The 16,635-nt window shown below is 40.8% G+C and overlaps 1 protein-coding gene across 1 annotated transcript in view; it reads right to left on the bottom strand.

Moving 5' to 3' along the window:
* ATP8A1 (ATPase phospholipid transporting 8A1) overlaps positions 1-16,635 on the bottom strand; it is a 207,296-nt gene that overhangs the window by 87,406 nt on the left and 103,255 nt on the right. Inside the window, 3 exon segments of the mRNA XM_023753617.1 lie at positions 177-241; positions 727-865; positions 14,461-14,600. Of these exon segments, the coding sequence (XP_023609385.1) occupies positions 177-241; positions 727-865; positions 14,461-14,600 (344 nt within the window).

Here is a 16,635-nt window from a genome sequence, read left to right as displayed (position 1 = left end):
AACCTTCTTATTCCCATCTCAGAAATAACCTTTGGTCAAATAAACAAGCATCAATACACCACCTGCCATAATCCCAATTTCTAGACTTTCACAGATAACTGCGGAAATGTTATCTATAAAATACTACAAGATGACTATGTTGTTCAAGAATTTTTTAAAAATAGGATTGTACTTACATCAAGAGAGCCTTCATTTATAACAATCATTCCCATGTTCTTCCTCAGAAGTTTGCAGGAGTGTCCTATGTCCAAACATAAAGTGAATTAATTGATGTAATACATTCCTCTCGAGAGATGTTATGGCAGCCTAACAACCTGTTTCCAAAAAATGAATGGAAACTGGCAACCTTCTTATTCCCATCTCAGAAATAACCTTTGGTCAAATAAACAAGCATCAATACACCACCTGCCATAATCCCAATTTCTAGACTTTCACAGATAACTGCGGAAATGTTATCTACACGTGCCAATTGTGGATAAAAAATGGGGGTAGGCAATGATACAAAGGGGAGAACGGGTATTATGTGGTTACAAGAGCTACGATATATAACCACTGTAATTTTAAAGAGGCACTGGGACCATAAGTTGATAGATAAGCCCAATAATATAAATATGGACTTCTTAAAGTATCAAATATTTCAAATCTTGAAATATCTCTAATTTATCTTCTATAATGTATCACGCTGTTTAAAAGCATCACATTTAAAGTCTGAACTAGGTGAGTTACCAATGTTAATGGCAGTTTCTTGCTTGTCCCCTGTGAGGATCCAGATTTTGATGTCTGCTTTCATGAGCATTTCTATGGTTTCAGGCACTTGATCTTGTAATTTATCCTCAATGGCTGTAGCTCCAAGTAGCTGAAGATTCTGGGAAAATAAGTGGTAAACATTTGAAGAAAACCAGTTTAGATCCTCTAAGAACAAAACACTGAAGTGTGCATATGCTTTTAAAAACAAGATTAATGGTAATTCATGGACTCTGGTGTAAATTCCAACTAGCCCGTTGAGTTCTCTCTCTTAAGGATCCCTGATTTTCATCCAGTGCTTTTGGCATGAGACTGAGGCTAACCCGTCCTACCTTACTTCTCTCTAAGCTAAGAAACAGATTCTGAAAATAATAGCCACAACAAACACACTATACAAGGGGCAAATCAAGTCAGTTAAAAAAAAAAAAGCAGGCAGCTACTAAAAACACATCCCCCTAAAAGCAATGGGGGATAAAAAGGGGACATCTGTAATATTTTCAACAATAAGATACATTTAAAAAAAGCTAAAAAAAAAACCCAACCCAAATCCAAATGTTATTAAGTATTGCTGTACTCTAGACCATTTTCTTTTCAATATATTCCAAATAACTTCTACAACTATTAGAAGCACTTGATGCATGACTTCTTAGTATACAAAATATAAGACAGGAAGGTAAATTTCCTCCTTTAAGGAGACAGTATTATTTTGGTATCTCTAATGGAAAACAGATTTGAAATCTATCATAACCTGATGAATAATTATCATCAAGAAGTTTAACAATGAAAAGGAAGGGCAGCTCAGCATCAACTACGCCAACATCACAATGGCTGTATTTCAATGTTTAGACAATGATTCTATCAATTCTTTTGTGCACTTTCAGGGCATTGGAACCTAAGTCATTCTGGCCTCCATCCCAGGGGCGATCAAGATATAGCTGAATTTCAAATGCCACATATTCTATGGAGACGTGATCAGATTTTCAGATGATCATGGGGACAGTTCAGTAACGAAAGCTCTCAAATTTTTCTAAACCAAAAAATCATTTTTTTGTAGTATGTTTCACCAGTAGATACGTAGATAATGTGAGAGCCAAGGTGTGAATACATTCATTAGAAAGATATAAACAGGTATATTTGTCTATTTTCTTGCTCTACTCTAAGGGGATAGATAAATGAGCTCAGGAAGTACACCGGTATTCATCTAATAAAAATAAAATGCATTGAGGAGATGACATTGAAAACATATTTGAAAGAAGAGAAGCACCTGTTTTGCACAGTTAAAAAGAAAGCGATTTTCAAATCAGGCAAAAATAATATAAAGGACCAAGGGGGTTGGACCAGCAACGTATATGCTGATTAAAGTTACAAGTTAACCTTGAGGTGTGTTGGTGGTTGCAACAGGAATTTCTAAAAGGTAATGAAATAGTCTGAATATTCATGAAACCGCACTGGGTTCCCTTCGATGCCTTTAAAGGAAATACTATGTTCCAACGCCTGTTAATTTCCCCCTTTATCCCACTAGCTCCTCGAGAACAGCACTTACTGCTTTTAGTGAAAGTCTCTCCATCTCCTTTCCTTTGGCCCTGGTGTCCCTTATGGTGAGATTAGGATCTTGAGTGATAGGCTGCTCTGGCTCTGGAAATTCATATCTTTAGCCCCACCATGATCATTAGAAAAAAGACGCGAACTCTGTGTGCTTTTCCTGATCATAACACCGGAGTGTTTAGGCCGTAATCAATTTCATCCCAAACATGTATTACCTTACACAGATGGCCACTAATGGGCACTATGGGAATTACATATTCAGCAAGTGTTGAAACGTGATAAAATTCCCATGGCATTTATGGAATTAAAAAAAAAACACCCCAAACACTAATTTTACTTTCAAAATGTCACTCCGCCAAAAGTTATTAAAGTTTCAGGTTGATGACTCCTTGACATAATATAGATTTAGTTATCACTGAAAAATCATGAAATAATATTTATTCACCTAGTAAAGCCCTCAATAATCTTATTTTCTCTTTCATATGTTCATAATATATGCAGAGTTCTTAAAAAAGGGCATATAAATGTAAAATAGCTACCCTAGTGAGTATAAAAACCTTCACAAGAGTACTTAAAAACTGTATAGTAAAATGTATTAAGATGGGTTTAGATAATATGTTTTTTCCCCAACATATGGATATTTTGTTAAATAACAGAACCTCAAAATGACCTATTTCCATATCAGCAAATATTGTTAGCACTTTTTGGTTTTTAAAAAGTTTGTGATATATGCTAAATGAGGAAAAAGTGTAATAAACTCATATCAACTTAGGCTTCAGATTGCAACATGGACAGTGTGGCAGAAGTTTCTTTAAAGACAAATGAAGGAATAATACCAATAAGCAAAGTTTTACCACTGGAATAAAGTACTAGTAATATTTGGTAATCTTTTTTTCACCATGAAATGAGATTGTGACAAAATTATTTCCTTACTGGAGGAAGTGTCCCAGACACTAAGGGCTTCAGATTTATTAATTCAGTTAATAGCTTTGGGAAGTTTGAGTCAATTATCTAAGGTCAAACAGAGGCACAGACGAGCTATGATGGTAAAAACAAAATCCCCAGAACCAATACCCGGCCAAAGGCAGGGCTGGGAAGTGAAACTGAGATTAAATGAAAGTCAGAATTTCATTCAAATCATCCGGTGTTTAGACATGCCCCTGCTCTTCAGTCTTCAGTGGTACTTTCTTGCTACAAATGGGTTTCAGCCTCAGTCCTGAGCCACACCTGCCAGGTGCACCTATTTCCCCGATTCCACCTGCGGGCTCAGAGTCACCTTTTGGGACTGGCTCCATCCCAAGCGCGCCTGCACACCCGCATTCATTCACTCGCAAATGCACACACAGGTAGCACAGGGCAATATGGGATCCAACAGTGAGTTCCTTCCTTCATGGAATTTGTATTTCAGAGGCATCATTAGAGATTCTTTGCATCCTCATCTGCTCCCCTCCCTGTTTTCTGATTGTATCCCCTTGCCTTTTATTGGTACCTGTTTCTCCTAGACCCCGCATGCCTGGCTGTAGTTAAGCCCACGTTACTAGACTGGCGGTTTTCTGAATGACCTGAAGGGCTGATTACACAGAGATCGGTGGGCCCTGCACTCAGACTTTCTCAGTGAGTGGGTCTGAGGCGAGGCCTGTAGGTGTGCAATGGTGGCAATGCTGCTGGCTTGAGAACTGAACTCTGAGAACTGCTCTCTAGAGCAAGTGACCATTCTTTTTTTTTTTTTTTCCTGTAAAGGGACAAATGGTAAATATTTTAGGGTTGGAGGGCCAGACTTTCTCATCTGCAACTACTCAAATTCTGTCATTTAGCATGAACACAGCCAGAGATAATTTGTAAACCAATGGGGAGGGCTGTGTTCCAGTAAAACTTCATTTGCAAAGATAGGCAGTGGGTGGGTTTGGCCCTTGTGGAGTCTGCAGACCCCCTGATGCAGAATGCTATGCTAGAGAGGAGCCCATCTCTGCGCTGGGCTCCATCCTGACTGGTTGCTATGGAGATTCCCTTGGGCAGGCCCTCCCCTTCCATCCTGGCCTGAGATCCTCTGGGCCCAGTTCTCTTTCCTCTCCTGGCAATCCTAAACTACAGACAGAGCCTCCTTCCCTGTCACACAGGATTACCACCAGAGAGAAACCGCTCCCCCTAAAAATAATCACACTGCTGTATGTGACACACTCGCTTCAAAGTAAACACAGAATCGTCTGTGCCTACAAAGGATAAACACAGGAAAGAGTATCTTCTTAGTCTGGGTGGCTCGAAAACCCATCCAACACGAGCTAACCCTTGACCTTCAGTCCTAAAGGAAGAGTTGAGTCGGCCACGCAATCAGGAGAGGTGGGGGAGGGAATTCCAAACAGAGAAATCACATGTGCACAGACAGAGGTGTGCAAAAGCCTATTATGTTTGACAAGTTGCCATCTAGTCAATATGGAAACAATAAGTGAAAGTGAGGTGTGGTGGCGATGTAAGTAACACTGCTTTAATGGGGTTGCTCTGAGATGCAACGGGGTCAGTCATGCCAAACTTTTTCAGAGTAATATGTCAGGAAAAGATGAGGCTGCAGAAGCCGGCAGGGAAGGGAAATGGTAGGGTGTGTGTGCTATGCCCAGGATCCCAAGGCAAAGGGCACCTAAGGCAGAATTCTCGAAGGTGAGGGACAGAATCAGACCTAGGTTTCAGAAGGTTCGCTGGTGGCCCACTGGGGTTGGACTAGGAAGACTGGAGGCCACACGACCATGTCAGAGGCTACTGAGACCTCTTTAGCTTTAAGATATGGTGACCCCGGAACAGGGATGTGCTGGTGGCTGTGGGATTCGCAGTCAGTTCGGGGCTCCCCTCTGCTCTGCATTCCACTGGGCATCGTTCACCCTTATGCTTTTTCCTCTCAACATCTTTTGGCACAACCACGAGGTCTAATTTCAAAGGAGAGAACCTCATATCGCTTTCCTTTCAGGTTAATCTGGATGGCAGTACATGAAGACTAAGAGCCTTAAAAGTTTGGAAGGGCTCATTGGCCCGCCATCGGTTAAGTGTTTCAAGGCCAAGAAGTAGGCTTTAACTTGGTGCTTTTTGAACCATAGAAATTATATTTGAACTCTCACACAGCTAAGGGTTTTCCAAACAAAGCCAGAACTCACACACCCAGCTGAAAAGAATCAGGATTTGAGAGGCGATTGGGTGTAGCCTGCAAAAACAACACATCCATCTTATCTGAGTTGAGAAGACAGCAATACCCAGGGCGGAAAGTCTACCACGAAGCGTTCCTAGGAGGAAATCTCTCAGGCCAGCAGGGAGAAGCATGGGATTGGAGTTCTAAGGAAATCTTAAGTACTTTAAACAAGAAGATTCTAGAGACGAGTTGAGAGAAAATTATGAAGAGCCTATTTCCAGCTTCATTTGAAAGGACAGGAGTACATCCCATGACACGGAGTACACAGAGGCTAGGCTGCCTTGCTAAGTGGATGTATCCTGAACTCGTCAATGCCCCCCGCCCTCCAAGGGCCCACCTAGGGATCACACAGCTACACTTTTGGTCAGGTTCTGTTTTCCATATCTACTCTGCTTTACATACATTCTTGCTTTCTTCTAAACCCAGCTGGCAAAATAGCATGGAGTTCAGACAGAGCTGGGATTTGAATCCCTACTCTGCCAACCACTGGTATGTGTCCTTCAGCAAGTAACTTAACTTACCTAAAAACTTCTCCATCAGCAAGTGAAGGCCAATGACACGAATTTAAGAAAGCTGTTTTGAGGATGAAATTAGATCAGTCCTCTCAAAGATTTGTGTCCGTGTGTGTGTGTGTGTAACAGTATGCTAGGAAAAAATGTTGAGTACTTATTTATGACACTGCTATATTTTTGTATAACATATTTGTGCTGTTATTAATAAATTATATACTACATTAAAAATGCAAAAACAGAAATTATAAAAAAAGATGACATCACACATAAGCAGAAACAGAAGTTGAAACAGAAGTTATAACATTTTCTTGCTCACTCCAGTGGATCGTCTTGTGTATCCGATTCTAGAGGCCCCTGAACGAGACAATCAGGGTAAAGAGCCAAGGACTTGGAGCTTAGTAGATGCTCAAAAAGTTGCAGGTCTTATTAGCAGACGAGCTGACAGACTGCAAATGTTCGTAAGCAAACAGTGAAACAGGAAACTACTGGAATGCTAAACCACGACATCACCAGTACATCATGCAGATTTTCATCTAGTACATGGCACTTTTTAGTACAAATGAAAGTGATATTTGCAGCTACTTAGAAGTGGTACTTTTATCTGAAGAAGCATTCCATTCTAATACAGAAGTTACTGCGGACTTGGCAGTCATAAATGTTCAAGAAAGTCCTGTTTTCCATTAAGTTTTAGGTTTCTTTAGGAATCCCCCAAACCACTGGCTGCCACGTGTTGCAAAGGGCACTACACTGTTGTATTTAGTCACGCTGAGCGTAGTGGTTGATCTATCTTATGCCACATCAAGGCAGTCTTGAAAAAAAAAATCCCAGAAGTGTTGACCATATTTTGGGGAGGAGTAAAGGAAATAATGTAAAAAGATCACTACCTCAATGCCCAATCTCAGTGCCCAGGGCACTAAGCCCTGTCTGAAATTATATTTTCAGTATATAAGTGTAGGCCTATCTCGTACCATGAGGATTTTTCTTTTTCCCCTGCTGTGCCCCAGGGCCCAGAACGGAACCTGAAGTGCATCTGGCCATTTGTTGAATCTTTCTCACTATATGCTTCTCACATTCACATATGGCATAACGTGAGGGACAGGTTTTTTAAATGATCGAGTTTAAATTTCTATAGAATGCATTCTTGAAAATTATTAGCTCCTTTTCAAATACATCCCTACATTTTGAATGTTTTTTTAAAAAGTATATTTGTATTGATTTCAGAGAGAGAGAGGAAGGGACAAGGGAGGGAGAGAGAGATACATCAATCGGTTGCCTTCTGTATGTGCCCCAGTCAGGGACCGGGCCCACAACCCAAGTGTATGCCCTGACCAAGAATAGAACTGGCAACCATTTGGTGCACAGGGTGATGCTCAACCAACCGAGCCACGCCAGCCAGGCTAACATATCCCTAAATTAATCCTTAGTGACAACACATTGATACCAACATCCTTGATGTACAGAAAGCGTGAACTACATTAGTAACAGGAATCAGGCTTCCATTAAGCAAGCACCTACTAAATAAATGTAGCTTCTGAACAAATCATTTACCTGAATCATTCATTTATCTGTATAATATTTATTCAGTGATTAACAGAGGCCAGAGAAGCAGGCACTAACGATACAGAAATGAGTACCATAAAGACAGTCCCTCCCTCACGAAGCCTCATTCTAGTGGAGGACACGCTTTAACCATAAATTAAAAAAATTTGTGTAAAACACAGTATTGCCATCTGATTCAAAGGACAGCTAGATGATGCCAAAATACAGCCTTCTGATTACAGGCATACCATGGAGACATTGCAGGTTAGGGTGCAGACCACCACAATGAAGTGAATGTTCCAATACAGCGAGCCACATGATTTTTTTGGTTTCCTAGTGCATATAAAAGTTATGTTCACACTACATTGCAGTCTATTAAGTGTGCAATAAAGCATTATGTCCGAAAAGACAATGTACATACCTTAATGAAAAAGTACTTTATTGTTAAAAATTGCTAAACATCATCTGAGCCTTCGGTGAATCATAATATTTTTGCTGGTGGAGGGACTTGCCTCAGTGTTGAAGGCTGCTGACTGACCAGGGTGGTGGTTCCTGGAGGTTGGGTGGCTGTGGCCATTTCTTAAAATGAGAAAACGAGGAAGTCTGCTGAATAGATTCAACCTTCCTCTCACTTGAACACGTAAGGGCCACTATAGGGTTATTGATTGGCCTAATTTTAATATTGTTGTGTCTCAGGCAATAGGGAGGCCGGAGGACAGAGAGAGAGAGATGGGGACAGCTAGTCAGGGGAGCAGTCAGAACACAGCAGAAAAGGAAAGAAGAACTTTATCCGAGGAAATACTGCTTCAGTCACTGCCCAATCTAGGCAGGTCTAGTATCTCATTCTCTGCTCTGTTGTGCTTTCATAAACATGAGAAGTGATTAATTTGTAATTTATGCAATGCTAAAGATATAATTGAATTTGTCTATTGAAGCAAATAAATATAACAAAATTTTCAAAGACTATATTTACCACGAAGGCATACCTTCGTATTTCAACCAATGGTTTAATTATGGTATCTTCCCAGGAAGATCACAGCCCTCTGTACCATTAATTTTCAAAGGAACCCAGCAGTACAGTATGAGGGTGGAAATCTACACATCTTAGAAATATGTTGGAATAAATGTAAAATGGCAGATCAAAGTAGGTGAGAAATTACAGAGAAGCCACTGGTATTGAAGCAAAAAGCTTCATAATTATTCGGTTACTTATTTGATATTATTCCTGACCAAAAACAAATAAATGAATGCTTAATTTAATTTCAAAAAAAAATCTGAGTTTTAAAAATATAGACCAACACAACAGCGGTTTCATAATCTAAAGTTACAAGTCCAAAGACATTAATTATCTTTCAAAAGAATAAGGTTAAAGAAGGAAAACAGCTCAAGTGTGCTGTGGGAAAGCATGAGACAACTGTAAATTCTCTCAAGCTGTGACTGAGAGAGACAAAGAGGTGTTACCATCCACACACCCAGGGGGATGCGACAATTCTAAAATGGGGCCAGGACGCCTCAAGTACCTGATACGACGCTAATAACCTGTTTTACATTTTAACGATATTCTTGTTCTTGAATAATTTTGCCTTCCTGGTAATACAGGTCACCTCTTGGCCTGTATTTAGTAACAGAAACAAGATGGTTCGGTACCATCTTGAAATAATCCATAGCATGAGGATTCTTTTTTAAATTCGGAAAAGTTTACCATCGAAATGTGCCCAGATCGTCCCACCTTGTAGCAGAGATGAAGTTTTATAGATGAATGTGAAAGTCCTAAATCTTCTCATCTAACAGTGACCGTCAATAGGGATAACAATATCCGAGGACCTCCCCCTCCCCAAGTCCTCTTTCCTCAATGCATTCTAGTGCTTGCAAGCGACAAAGCACTGAGCCAAGGGACAATGTCAGTATCTTCTCAGATGTTTTTGGCCTATTTGCATTTTTCCCCAGCTATGCTAAAAGTTATAGACCCCAAGGCTGTTATTTTAAGAACTGAATTACTTGTTTGAACAAACATTGAAGGGATAAGACAGACAGGAGGGTTTAAAAGTACAACCTTAATCACATTACAAAATTTTCACTCCTTTTTTTACATGTGAAAAATATTCCTGTTTTCAGGAAAAGCTCTACAAACCTTTCAAATTTCGAATGTCTTTATTATGACATTCCATGAACAAGTCAATGGCACTCTGCATTATTCATTCAAACAGGCTCAGAAACACCCCATATTTCTGACTTTTGCTGAAAAGTGAGGGAAGATGTCCATAGTCATTTTGAGAAGCACATGTTCTACACACTTCCCACACAGACGGGATAGTATTAGGTTTGTAAGCTGTGCTCAGTGGAGCCCCAGGGTTGTGCTCATGAACCACGATGAGGGCAAGGTGGAGGCGGAAGGGAGACAAGGTGGGCTTCTCTGAGCCTCTCCGCTCTTTAAGCAGAACAGCCTTACTTTTAGCTGTTACATACTAGGTGTACTGGTTAATAATGGCAGATTTTGTAATCAAAGAAAACACAGTAATTTCAAGAGAAACATCAAAAGTGCTTTATTCAAAGTAATGTCCATCGCTAGCTACACATTTCCCCCATCTTCCAGGTAATTTGTGGATACCGTCCCAATAGAACTTCTCTTGTTTTGAGGAAAACCATTCAGAGACCCAATTTTCCATTTCTTCATATGTTTTGAGGTGCTGCTCAGAAAGTGCGTGTGCCGTCATTAGGAACAAGTGGTAATCTGAAGGAGCAAGGTCTGGTGAATACAGCGGGTTAATACTTCCCAGACAAGATCTTTTAACGTGTCTTTAACTGGTTTTGAAGTGTGTGATGGTGCGTTATCATGAAGCAAAATTACTTTGCTGTGTCTTCTGGAACATTCTGGTCATTTCACGATCAAAGCATGGTTCAAATTGATTATTTGTTGTCAGCAGCAATCAGTATTAACGGTTTCACCTGGTTTTAGAAGCTCATAATACACCACACCTTCCTGATCCCACCAAACGCAGAGCATTGTCTTCTTTCCAAAGCGATTTGGCCTTGCAGTCCATGTTGATGGTTGACTTGGATCAACCCATGATTTTGTTCATTTGGGATTCTCAAAATAAATCCACTTTTCATCGCCAGTCACAATTCGATGCAAAAAAGACTTTCTTTTGTGCCGTTGAAGCAACATTTTACTGATGACTTTCTGGTTTTCCATTTGTCTTTCGTTCAGTTGATGTGGCACCCATTTTCCTTTCCCATTGCTTGTAAATGATCAGAAATTGTTTGCTGAGCAACGCTTAATCTTTCTGCAAGTTGTTTCTGAGTTTGACACGCATCTTCATCCAAGAATGCTTGTTATTTTGGTCTTCAAACTTTTTTGGTTGACCTGGATGTTCTTTGTCTTTCACATAGAAATCATCACTTTTAAAGTGTTTAAACCAGTGTTCACAACTATCTTGTGATGGAGCATGTTCACCATAAGCTTCCCGAAGTATATGATCACTTTTTCTTCAAAATAATGAATTAAAACTTCCTGCAAATGCTCTTTTTTTGGCACGAAATTCGACATTTTAAAAAAATATATTTTATTGATTTTTACAGAGAGGAAGGGAGAGGGATAGAGAGTTAGAAACATCAATGAGAGAGAAACATCGATCAGCTGCCTCCTGCACACCACCTACTGGGGATGTGCCCACAACCAAGGTACATGCCCTTGGCTGGAATCGAACCTGAGATCCTTCAGTCCACAGGCTGACACACTATCCACTGAGCCAAACTGGTTAGGATGAAATTCGACATTTTTAAGCGTAAACATATCTATGATGTTAACACCTTCAGCAAATTTGACATATGAAGTTTTTAAGCTTGTTGTCAATACAACAAAATAGCATACATATCAAATCGTATATATATCAACATATGTGTAACTCCATTTATTGAAAAAAATCCACATTATTAACTGGTACACCTAGTATATATATGACCATTCGACTGGTAGCTATGACACGCACTGACCACCAGGTGGCAGATGCTCAATGCATAGGCATGGAAATATGGAACAGATTAATGAATCTCAGAGGGAAGGGGGGAGGGTGGGAAGAGATTAACTAAAGATTTTATATGCATACTAGAGGCCTGGTGCATGGATTCGTGCACTGGTGTGTGTGTGTGTGTGTGTGTGTGTGTGTGTGTGTGTGTATAATGATTCAGGCAATATTTTGTTTGGAAAATGGGATGAGAGAGAGATTTGCAAAGCACTGTCAGTTTAAAATTTACTATCTAATGTGGTAAGGCCACTGTTATGTTCTACATAAAAAATCGAGTCCAATCATATTTAAAAAGATTATATAACATGTCTCCATTAAAAGAGCCAAGGAAGAAGCCAGTGGATGAATGGTAAGACTGAGAGCTACGTGTAAGCCAGGGTGATGCAGCAGCAGGGTCTGTGGTCTGAGGTTGAGACCTGCCTCCCTAGGTGGCTTTGGTGGCAGTCACTGCCCTGCGATCCCACTGAATGCGAAGCCCGGCTGGTTTTAACAAAGCACGGGAGCTCAGACTAATGAAGACATGGTATCACCTGGCTCTAGAGGTACCACCGCGATCAGGGTTGGGAAAAGCACTTTTCAGAAAATCAGCTCTCAGTTGCAAAGACTTCCCTCCTTGTCACTGTACCTATTCTTTCTCCTAAAAGGACCTCTGCTCCCCTTTAACTGGTAAAATAATCTTTCGAGGCTCATTTCAAAAGCGGCCACCTGTCTGAAAGTTTCCTTTGGATCAAGTTTGCGAGTCACGCCTCCCCCCTTCAGACACCCTTAAGGAAGCTGCTGAGAGGGCCATACTGTGTATTGCTGATTTGCGTGTGCATCCCTGGTAACTAACATCTATTAACCACTTGCTCTGAATAAATGGATGAAATGATGGTTTCAGGGGTAGGGATGAATTAGGAAACCAGTCCTAATTTGAAACAAGCTGGCTGAACCAGGCAACCTTAAGCTTTCTGGGTCTTAGATTTTTCCGTAAAACTTAGAGACCAGAGCTTATCACGAACTAAAGAGGAATTAGCTATAAATTACCTTTCCCATTTATTTTAGGTAAGAGGCAGTGGTCAGGGAGGCTTCTGTATTTGTAAACTAAAAATACACACATACGTTATGGATTTCCCCAGGCAACTTAAATTTCAATGTGACTCACCATCGCCATCTGCTGGTAAAAGGTGAAACATCTATTTCATTTAAAGATGGAAATCACAAGGCTTCTAAAAACAGGTATTACACACACACGTACACTCACAAACACACACACACACCACACCACCATGACCACTGTTTAACCTACAAAATCTAATCTAGAAATTATGGGACATCCAGATTAAAGATTCAATTCCAGAATTTCCTACAGTATGCTGCACATAGAAACACCATTTAATATCTAAAATCCATCTTCAAATATTTTCTTGTCACTTATTGATTATTAATGCTATCTCACTAGCATGTGGGAAAAGGCTGGCTACCTTATTTTCAGGCTGTGTAGAAAAGGAGACAGGAGAATTTCCAAACAGGGTAAAGCTTTATTTCTTTACTTCTTGAAGAGTAAGAAAAGCAGAAGATTACAAATCAATACCATTAGTGCTTTAAGACATGTGACTTTGGTTGACGAGATTGAAAGAGATTATGGTCATGGCCTCACCAATAAAATATTATTTTATTTCACCACATAATACCCCAAAGGCATAATCATATATGAGCGTGTTAGGAAAAAAAAGAGAAATTCAATAAGTTGATTGGTAACAAGCCTCCTGGTATGTGTGCACATCTACAGTTCAAATATAAGGGAGAAACAAATAAAGTAATCATCCACCGAGGAGACAGGAGGACGAGATCTAGAGTCACAGACAGCAACTGTTTCCAACAGAGAAACCGCTTGCAGTTGGAGCATGAGCGTTCCTAGAGGGGAGGGCACACGGGGAGTGGGAGGGGGAAATGCTGGCTTTTACTCGCCTGAAAGCAAGATCCAATAAACTGTAACCAACAGGTAGCTTCATTCTACACAGTACACACGAGTACAGTTGAGGGAATAATGTACTTAGGAAGTTACTTAATGTAAAGTTAAAGGTTAGAATGAAGATGCTTGTGTGGCTAAGAGCATGAACTTTGGAGCCAGAGTGAGAATTCTGTCCTCTTATGCACTGTGTAATCTCAGCCAAATTACTTAACCTCTCTGTTGCCTTGATCCTTCATTTGTAAAGTTGGGATAATTAATGGCACCTACCTCAAAGCAGTATAGTGAAGATTAAATAGATTCAAGTGCTACAAATAGCACCCGGGACATAGTAAGTACTATGTAAAAATGTTTGTTGGTATTAATTAAGGAAGAAAGATTTCTTTCTACTTAAACAGTATCAATTATAGCGTATCCATCACTTTTGGGCTGAATAGCCTTGGTTGGTTGGATAGAAAAATGCGGGTATTTTTAGTTGTGACAGAAATGATGGATGCATAAAAGTGAACACTGGCTGACACATTCTTTATTATTAGCTACCAAATATTTACTCTGTTATTTTGAATTACATATTATACACGTTCATTAACTATCTGTACACATGCATGGATATGTCACTTGCGTGCATATGTGCATGTCCGTGTGCGTGGAGTGTGGCATACGTACCTTGGGTGATGCAGAAGCAATGGAATACATACACGGCAAGGCAAGGAGTATTGCTAGACTAAACTACCTTTGAGTTTTAGCTCCACAACTGTGTCATGAGTAAAGATCCATACAAAGTCATTCCAGAGACTTTTCAGCAAAAACCTTAACTGGTATTAAGATCTGTCAGTGCTTAGACTAGAGGAGATTCAACAGTAAGTGGGGTGTCAGAGATACTTTGGTTTTTATTTTATTAGCCCCACGAGTGAAGACGGGAGTTTCCTGGAAACCACATGTTCTATATGAACAGAACAGCCTTCCACGCACCTTTTCGATTAACTCGTAGCTCTCCTCGAGCTTGAGCGGCCGGTTCTGCACAGCGGTGGACGCGCGCTCGTACACTGCTCGCCACTCCTGAAAGTCACTCTCTGAAATCTCAGCCACAGCGAAGCATAAAGTTCTTAACCCTGAAAAAGGGAGCATGCACCTCAACACCAAATAAAATTTTATTCAGGAGTCTGACCCTTCCATTTTTATTTAACAATGTCTTATTTAGGAAACATTGATTTAATTGCAACATGTTGAAGTCCAATTCAAGAATGACAAACCTTAGCGTAAATGTGTATTAATATTTCCCTAGCCTTTAAAATTGGCACCCTGATTTTAATTCCCAGATCTTTCATTCGTTCCCCAGAAAGAATTCCAGACCCTAAAGCCTGGCTCACTCACCCTCTAGCAATTGTTTTCAACCCCATTCTCTGCCATTCACTTCCTACACACCAGGGCCTTCGCCGTCACTTTTTCTGCATCACACCTTCTCCAATTCTCTTCCACTTCCACTGTCTGTTTTGCATCTACTTTAAGACTCAATTCTTAAAATCACCTCTTTAAAGCATCCTCCTCTCACCCAGACACCCGCCCCCCCCTTCCAATCCTGGTCAGAAATCCCCAAACACTGCTATGGTGTGAATGACAATGTTTCATTATTATTATTATTATTTTCTCCTATATTAGCTTAGCGCTCCTGGAGGGCAGGGACCTTCCGTATCTATAACTCCAGTTCTGAGCACAGTGGCAAGCTCATCATACTGGCTTCCTAAATGCTTATGAAGTGAGGAAGAGAGACCCCAATGAGGTCCACTGGGAGAGCCACCTTCCTCTCACTGGGACAGGGTTGTATTTATTATTGCTTTTTACCACTATAAATTTGTAGTTATAAAGAGTCTTAAAAAAAACAGAATGAGTGACGAAAAAACCATCGGAAACAGCCCGTGGAAAAGTCAAAGCCTGTCAGCCATGACCAATGCAGTTAACCAGGTTCCCGAAAAGACAAGGCCCTCGCTCAGGTTCACTGACCTCTCAGAAGACTAGGTGCTAGTCATCTCGGGTCAATAAACCATGGCCGGGGAACATGTCAGAAACAAGAAACGAAGAACACAGGACGTCAAGTGCCCGGAGGACTCTGCTGTCCCAGAAAGCAGCAGGGCTGTCTATGGCCCGATCACCGAGAGGAACTGAAATCTCTGGGGCCACATTAGGACATGTTTCTCTCTCTCGGAAACTTGGCTGGAGACTTACTGTGGGGAAGCCGTGCAGTCGAAGCGTGTTCAGACCAGGGCCAGGAAGAATGGGGTGGAGGCGGAGGCCATGCCCATTTGAACTGTCTGGGTGCTGGCATGTCTTTAACATCACAACCAGAGAGGGAAGATGCTCCACTGATTGGGAGCCTGCGCTGCATGCTGGGTAGTTACACCTGCCGAGCCCTCGGAGGCTGCGCCTGAAGGAATCTGAACGCTATGGACGTGAGTCTCTCCATGTTCTCGCATTTTTGGAGGAGAATCGGGAGGTTATTTATGTCCTTGCTTTTCAAAGCCTGGTGCTTTGAAACATTCCGGTCTTTTCACAGTTAGGATTAAGAGGAAGAGGGATTTGATCCGGGGTCAGGCTTGGTGCCACTGGCACGGGTTCCAGCCCGAGACAAGAGTGAAAGTTAGATGGGAGGTTAGATGCAACTCGAACAACTTACACTAAGTTTAGAGTTAAGACTCTACAGATTTTGTATAACTGAGCCTGGTATTGGTTGACTCTCCCTTCCTTTCCTCTACCCTAGATCAGCTCCCTGAGGATATGCACTGTTTTGTCCCAGGGATCACACGTTTCCATAGGATGGAGAAGCAGGACCGAGTATGTTTACCACAGATTCTCAGGCCTCACACAGAGGCTGGTGTGCGCAGAAAACTCTCGAGTTGAAACTGAATTGAGTAACTATTTTAATAGGTTATACAGGTTTATTCATTTCTTCTATTTTTTATTCAGATTAGAATACCCAGTTCTTTGCCTCTCGTTTCTTTTCCTTCTTTATTGCTTGAGATACAAAGTCAAATATTTAAACTGTAAATAGTGCCGATTCTCGAAAGTGGACCAATTTATAGGTCCTGTACCTACTACACCAAAGGGACAAAGTTTCTTAAAATTTTAATAAATACAGGAAAGCAAAATAAA

Source organism: Myotis lucifugus, unplaced genomic scaffold (assembly GCF_000147115.1).
Source record: "Myotis lucifugus unplaced genomic scaffold, Myoluc2.0 scaffold_48, whole genome shotgun sequence".
NCBI lineage: Eukaryota > Metazoa > Chordata > Mammalia > Chiroptera > Vespertilionidae > Myotis > Myotis lucifugus.
Note: the sequence above shows the minus strand (reverse complement) of the source record. Positions and strands in the feature narration are given on the sequence as shown.